This window comes from Sinocyclocheilus anshuiensis, unplaced genomic scaffold (assembly GCF_001515605.1).
Source record: "Sinocyclocheilus anshuiensis isolate Anshui unplaced genomic scaffold, SAMN03320099.WGS_v1.1 scaffold1293, whole genome shotgun sequence".
In the NCBI taxonomy this organism is placed as follows: domain Eukaryota; kingdom Metazoa; phylum Chordata; class Actinopteri; order Cypriniformes; family Cyprinidae; genus Sinocyclocheilus; species Sinocyclocheilus anshuiensis.
The window spans coordinates 333,065-341,213 of record NW_015552632.1 but is presented as its reverse complement, the minus strand read 5'-3'; the positions used below and the strand labels follow the sequence as shown (position 1 = coordinate 341,213).

At 37.2% G+C, this 8,149-nt stretch overlaps 1 protein-coding gene across 1 annotated transcript in view; it reads right to left on the bottom strand.

The window, feature by feature from the left end:
• LOC107666590 (probable E3 ubiquitin-protein ligase MID2) overlaps positions 1-8,149 on the bottom strand; it is a 65,228-nt gene that overhangs the window by 35,313 nt on the left and 21,766 nt on the right. The window contains exon 2 of the mRNA XM_016457996.1: positions 1,326-1,421. Within this exon, the coding sequence (XP_016313482.1) occupies positions 1,326-1,421 (96 nt within the window). The remainder of the gene's footprint in view (positions 1-1,325; positions 1,422-8,149) is intronic.

Sequence of the window (8,149 nt, the reverse complement as noted above, 5' to 3'; positions counted from 1 at the left end):
ATATATGTTAATCTTGTAGGGAAAAAGTGTGTAAACGCTGTGATTTATCATCGATTTCTGAAAAAATTTGTCAAAAAATTAAACAATAGAAAAACACTTTACTTAAATAACAAATGATGTGTTTTCATGTCATTATTGTGCAAACCATGTAAACTTTCACAGAATTATAGGGAAAAGGCATGCAATTTAATAACAACCCTGAAACTTACTGTATGTTAGCACATCCCAGAGATTCTTGCAAGTTTTAAGCTGACACTCTATGAGTCTTCTTGACATCACTGAGCATTCATTGCTGAACTTTCTCCATTTATTTACATTTTCTCTCACTGTGGACTGATGAGTAATGTGTAGAGATATTTCTGCTTTAAGTAAGTCAACAATGCTTAATCTTCAGCATTCAGACATCTCTTTTGTTCAAGGTATGTTTCATCTCAGGCAATACGTCTAGTGAATAGCAATCTCAATTTTTTTTACCCTGATCAGCACTTCCAATCTTGCCTCAATAATTAGATTCTACATAAGCTTTAGCTAAGATATTACCTCAGGGATTCACATACATTTCCCACTTTTCATGTAAATCTATCATTGTGTGTATAATACATGCTTGAGCAGATTGTGTGTTTCTGTTTCTGTTTCTGTTTAGATCAAATATATACAGGAATCCAGGTAATACTTTTTCCTGCAACTGCATAAAAGTCACATTTAATGATAAACCACAGTGAAATATTAATAAATAGGAGAACCCCCCCCCACCGATTCAGACACCTACTATGATGCCTATTTAAGGTTCTTGCTCTTATACTGATCATGAGTGCATTTTACTGAATGAGTGTATCTATAGTGCTAGTCTCTTTTATTCACAAGAAAAGCATTTACCAATCTGCATTCATATTGATACACTCTTGGAGGCTTTTCTAGCCTCAGCAGAAAATGAACGTCAATGCAGAACTCAAGTCAATACAAGCCATGCAAAAGCTGCCTATACAGACACACTGGACTGTGAATTAAAACAAAACATTCATTGGTACTTGAGGAAAACAGACACACAATTACATAAAACATTCATACATACATCCATATAACTGCAACAATCATATACAAATTAGAAATCTCATATATACATTATTCTTCACATTTTGTAATTGCATCCCTGCAGCAGCCTTGAACCTCTGACAAGCATTTGTAGCTCAAAAGGGCAACAAACCATTTGTCACTAAAAATAAACTGCTAACTAATTAATTTATGGAAAATAATATGTGAGCGAGTATGATGATGATGGTGATGTGAAGGATGAAGAATATAATGATAAATTTGCCTGGACTCACCTCCACCTGTTGACAAATCTGGATGAGTTTGGCCATCTGGTTCTCCAGCTCACTGTTCCTCTTCACCAGATTGGTTAAGTTATTCCCCAAGGTTTGCTGTTGGAATGGCAGATACATGGCATTTAGACAGAATCAAATGAATCACTCTTTCTGTCAAGCTTTTCAATTTATTCCATCAAGATATGAGATATACCATAAAATAAATAAATAAATAATACTTTTACTCAGCAAGGAGGCATTAAATTGATAAAAAAAATTTGGGGCACCAAATCAGCATATTGATTTCTGAAGGATCATGTGACACTGAAGACTGGAGTAATGGCATCACAATTACATTTAAAAATATACTGAAACAGAAAACAAAATTTTTCAATTGTAATAATATATATATATATATATATATATATATATATATATATATATACACATTTTGATCAAATTTTGATCAAATACATGCATCCTTGGTCAGTATAATCCTACCAACCACAAACCTTTGAATGGTAGTGTACAACTCAATTAGAAAATATGAATTTTACGCCATTAAAATGATTAAAAACAACAGCAAACAGGTTTGGAACAACGTGAAGATGAATAAATGACATAAATTTAATTTTGGGATGAACTATCCCTTTAATATAAATACACATCCACTTCCAAAATGCAGTGCTTGAAAACAGGCTTCTACATTTGGAACTGAAAACTGTATCTCATAATACATCTGCTTTCAAGGGATTAAAACTGTGTTTTTCGAGGGCAGCAGATTCTTTTCCCCAAAGCTCCTGATCTGTCTTTTTCACGAATTAAGGAAAAACACTGCAGATGATAATGTTAGTGTAGGTGCGCATGGATAAATGATACAGAGTCCACAGAGATCCCACAAAGACGGATTAGATTCAAAACAAGCAACTAACAGCAAATTAGTTCCACATCACAACCACTAATCGTCACTAACGAGAAACTGTGAGACTTTCACACTGGGGGGAGGGTGTCCTAATTCATGAGCTCTAGTGCACACTTTGTAGAAACAGGTTTGTAGCAATTAAAGTTTAATAAGAGGTTTGAGGTCAGAACTGGTGAGTTTGGGTCACTGTGAGACCGCTTGTGTTTGTTTAGCTCATGAAAAAGGGAAGATGAGGTACTGTCCCATATCGTAGAGTAATGGAGTTTAACACTACATACAAAGGATTTATGAGGGTGTTGAATTTCATTGGTGTTGAATCACAATGGTGAGAGGCGGAGAACTGTGCAATTAGTTAAAAGAGTAGCACATGCTTCACTACAAAACAAGTTGGAAAGATAAAGAGGGAAATCGCAGCGACAACTCAAAGAGAGCCACCCCACCATGCTACATGAGCAGCTGTACGATGTGATGACCCGCACAGCGGGAGAAAGGAGAGAAAGACACGAACACGGCGCTGAGATGAACAGCTGATTTTAATGACATGAGAGGAAACTAAAAAGAAGCCAGAGTGGACTGAAAAGCAGGAACGATGGGAACAACAACATCGGCATACAAAAGCGAGAACAGAGCCTTTATGTTCTCGTTTTGTGTTGTTGGCTATTCATGCATATGTGATACAGCCTGACCCTGTCCACCTGCACGTCCCGCACGCCCCGTCTATGGCCTGAAACGCTGTCTTGCACACATCCAGTACATAGATTGTAAAAGGCAGCCAGTGACTCACCGCAGCGCTTGTCTTTGATGCCTCCATAACCGCTTCAGAAACTCTGGCAGGGCTCACTTGAAAAGCCTATGAACACACACACATACACACAGAGCCTTACTGGTCTGGCCTGCTGATGAACGGAAGTATTATTGCCCCTGCTCTGTCCGGCGACTGGTTTTCAGCCTCTCTCGTGCTTTATCTCTGTTGCTCTGCCGGGTAAATGGGCTGGAAGCACCTCGGAGCTATTGAGGGTGTCTATGTCAGACTGCCTATTCTCTGTGCGCTGATAGCTTGCTTTACTCGGGGGGCTTGTTGCGTCAGGCAGTCGCAGAGGCGCTTGTTTGATGTGTCAGCATTTTAAAATTCAAACTCACCCAGCAAGGACAGATGGGGGTCATTAATTAAAGACTGAACAGTCGAGGATGATTTATACATCAAAACCAAGTATCACCTCCCAGGAGACAGAAGACAAGCTGCCGGGGGTGAACGAGCTTGGAGCTCAATTGAGTGAGAGAGAGAGAGAGAGAGAGAGAGAGAGTGACTGACAGCGAGAGGAAGGAAGGAAATGAAAGGAAGGATAGAAGGAAGGAAGAAAAGAATAAAAGAAAGAAACAAGAAAGGGAAGATATAAGTAAATGAAAAAAGAAAAAGAAACACAAGTACAGGGAAGGAAGGAATAAAAGTCAAAAATAAAGAGAATAGTAATGCAGGAAGGAAGGAAGGAAGAAATAAAAGTGAGAAATAAGGAGAAAAGTAATGAAGGAAGGAAGGAAGGAAAAGAAAGAAAGAAAGAAAGAAACAGGGAGAAAGGAAGGACAGAAGAAACAAACAAGGAAGGAAAGACAGAAGTGAAATAAATAAATAAATAAAGAAAGAAAGAAAGACATAAGGAAGGAATGATCGAAGGAAGGAAGGAAAGAAGGAAAAAAGAAAAGAAGGTTAGAATAAAAGAAAAAAAAAACAAGAAAGGAAGGATATGTAGGCCTAAACAAAAAAAGCAAGCAAGAAAGAAAACGAAACAAATCAAGGATGGAAGGAAGGAAAGAAAGAAATAAAGAAAGAAAGAAAGATGAAAGTAAAAGAAAGAAAGAAACAAGGAAGGAACAAAGGAAAAAATAAAAGAAAGAAATACAAAGAAAATTAATAAAAAAGGAAGGAAAACAAAGTAAATGGAAGCAAAGAAGGAAAAAGGGAAGGAAGGACAGAAGGAAGAAGGGAAGAATAAAAGAAAGAAACAAGGAAGGAAGCATATAGGCGTAATTTAAAAAAAAAGGAAGCAAGAAAGAAAAAGAAAGAAAGAAAGGAAGGAAGGAAGGAAGGAATAGTGAAATGAGCATCTTAAGTAAGGAAAAAAGATAATAGAAAGAAAGAACAAGTAAGGGAAGGAAAAAGAAAGGTAGAAGGAAGAAAGGAATGAGAGAATAATAACAGAAAAACAAGAATTGGCCAAAAAATAAAGAGAAAAAAGGAAAGGAAAGGAAAGGAAAGGAAAGGAAAGGAAAGGAAAGAAAAGATAAGTAAAGGAAAGGAAAGGAAAGGAAAATAAAGGAGGGATGGTGAAAGAGAGAGTGGAGTGGCCTCAGGACAGCAGACCTAGTGCTGTTTGGGCTGAACAAGTCTGAAGTACACACTCATTAAAGCAGACACTAGACTTCAAAGACACAGACATGCAAGAGGAAGAGCAGAGAGAGAGACAGAAGCACACATATAAACTCTGCTCTAATATGTAACAAGTGCAGTGCTGCAGTACACAACTGACACTGTGACATGACTGACAGGAATAAAGCAATGAGTGAGTGAGAGTGAATGATACGAAGGACTGACTATGTAGGCTGCGTTGTGGGAGAATTTACAGAAGTTGAATTACATCTGCTTATATTAGCAACTGATTCACCAAAAGAATCAAATAACAGCTTGAATGAATCAAATTAATCAGACTTGGTTGGAAAGCTCTAGTCCAAATGATTCACAGTTTGACTAGACCTTGTTATCAGATAAGAGATTATCCCAGATACAGAGGGAAGGCGAGATATACAAGATATTTGCTGAGTTGCTGTTTGATGCTCACACTGTAGGTGTTACACGCTTTAACAGGCGTGCGCCGCGTCCATTAAGTTCTGGGTCAGAGCGACAACAACAACAAATCCTGAAAAAGAATTACATCCCGAGGCGAGAAAACAGACTTCAAAGTGGGTGTGTTTAATTATTCGGTGATCCTCTCCTCTTGTGTTTTTTTGAGGGAACACAATGTGGAAACAGCAACCACGCTAACAATGGGCGGTTGAGTGCGTTCATGTGTCAGCAACCAGAGCCTGCTGGGAAATGCCGCTCGCACCGGATAATATTCCAAACCAGCACTCTCCAGAGACTTGCAAACTCGGTCTAATGAGAAGCCACTGCTGTTTCTTACCAGCCTCCGCTCTTCTAATTAATTAGACAGTCATTTAATTCTGTCTACATTACCCTTGTTTGAGGCTTGTCTGGGGAGTGCCATTAAGCTTTTAACGCAGTGGAATACGCCCCCCTCTCTCCATCAAAAACAAAAAAAATCTATCCCATAATGCCGTGTTTAAAGCTTTGACCCCGTCAAACCGTCTAGCATGCCAATACTTTTAATCCAAATGAAAATTTACTGTCGAGGTTGGACAGCGCAGGTGCATTTTTTTCATGAGTACATCTCTTCCTATATGGAAGCTTATTGTCGCATGGAATAGAAATATAAAAAAGGTGACTTTTTTTGACGTAATTCTGAGTTAACATCTTGCAATTCGGATGTTTTTCTTCGCAATTCTGTTTTTTTCCCCTTAATACTGAGTTAACACTGCAATTCTGGTGCTTTTTTTCAGAATTCTGAGTTAACATCTCACAATTTTGACTTTTTTTCTCAGAATTCTGAAATAACATCTGAATTCTGACTTTTTTCTTGGAATTCAGAGATAATATCTTGCGATTCTGTCTTTTTTCTCAGAATTCTGAGTTAGCATCTTGCGATTCTGACTTTTATTCTAAGAATTCTGAGCTAACATCTCACAATTTTGACTTAACATCTTGCGATTTGGACTTTTTTCTTGGAATTCTGAGTTAACATCTTGCAATTCTCACTATTTTTTTTCTTAGAATTCTGAGCTAACATCTCACGATTCTGACTTTTTTTCTCTCAGAATTCTGAGTTAACATCTCGCAATTCTGACTGTTTTCTCTGAATTCAGAGTTAAAATCTTGCAATTCTCATTTTTTCTCTTTATTCTGAGTTAACCTCACAATTCTGACTTCTTTCCCAGAATTTTATCTTGCAACTGCAAGTTATCATGTCATAATTGTGAGTTTACATCTCACAAGTCTGGCTTGTTTATATCTCGCAGTTCTACTTTTCTCAGTTGTGAGATATAAACTCAGAATTGTGAGATACTGTAAAAAGTCACAATTACCGTTCTTTCTTTCTTTTTTTTAAATTCTGTGATGGAAATAAGCTTCCATACTTCCCTGACCTCACATTCTCTACTAAGACAGTGGTTGGTGTCCATCTACGTATTCCATTGGGAACAGATCATCAGCCTGAAGACCACAGACATGAAGATATCAGACTTCACAGACTAACAGGCTTGAAGGTTAAAGGGACGAGTGTCAGAAGAATTGCTTGGTCTCATGGGGAAGACGAATCCCTTGAGGGAAAATGCGCTTCATGCAAACAACTTAAGAGGAATGTGTTTGAGTTAATTACACCCACTGAGGACATTAAATGGAAAGGAATTGCTCAGTTAGACAATAATTAATTTTAATCAACAGCAGAGCTTCTTTGAGCAACACAGAGACGTCTCCGCTTGTCAGAGTCTGAGGGAACAGGGACACTTCAGCTTCTACCAACAGACATTAGTGAGGTTAGTTAATCATATTTTATTTGACACAAACAAAATCAAGGCTGTGCAGAATTAAAGAATATTCATCAAATGTCAAACTAGGCCACAAAAAATTGTACAATGACGGCAGTTTTCTTTACTGTGTTTGCTGTATATAGTTCCTATTGACAATTTAGGCGGGAAACACTAAATGTAAGAACTTCCCTTTTAAAAAAATCAAATAAAATAAAATACAGCTATGATGTAATTTCCACCAAAAATTGTTCCAAATAATGTTTTTTCTTTCAAAATACTGTACTTATTTTTTAATATGAAATCATTCCTAAATTGTGTGCATTTTTGCATACGTGTATTCTTTAATTGTGTGTATTTATGCATTTTTGTGTGGTTTGTGTGTAATTATAACATGCCAGATATGAAATTAGTAGAGATCGACCAATATATCGATTTACCGATATTTTTCCCGATATTTAAGCATTTTACAATAATCGGATATCGGTTTTGTAATATCGGATTCACCAATAAACGCCGCCATCTTGTGGATGTTTTGAGAATTGTGCGCAGGATCACCATTGCAGCGCATCTGAGCGCATGTTGGAAATAAAAGTGCTGAATTTAATTCGCTCTCTGTTGTCTATATGCTCATCGTCTCATGAAGTCGGGAGTCACGTAGGCTAAGATAATCCGTCAAGTCCTCTCCCAATAAAGACGTAACTTTACATTAATTAAATATTACAGCCATGAATGAGCGTATGTTGGAAAAAAAACCCGCTAAATTTAATTCTCTGTCTGTTGTCTATGCTCATCATTAGTCTTGTGAAGCCGCTTTCATATTGCTGTTCACTCACCAGGTTGATGCTCAGGAAATGCTCCAGCACGGCCACAGCATGTAACTTTTACCAAGATTCACTTGTTTAAAACACCCTAAATTGTATTAACATTTACTATATAATAAAGCCCGACCGATATGGGTTTTTTGGGGCCGATACCGATACCGATATTTGGGAGTAAAAAAAGCCCGATATCGATATATCGGCCGATATTCTCTGTGTATATTATAGTACAGTACCAGTCAAAAGTTTGGACACTTTCCCATTCGTGTGTCCAAACATTTGACTGGTACTATATATATAGAATACAGTATATACATAAACAGAATACATATACATAAACACATTTTTTCCAATGATCACTCAAATGTGGTGATCAAACACTTATAATTACGTGACAAAGATACGTAATGGAGGCAGGGCATTTAACAATTTAACAATAAACTTTATTATCCAAAATGAGTCTGACA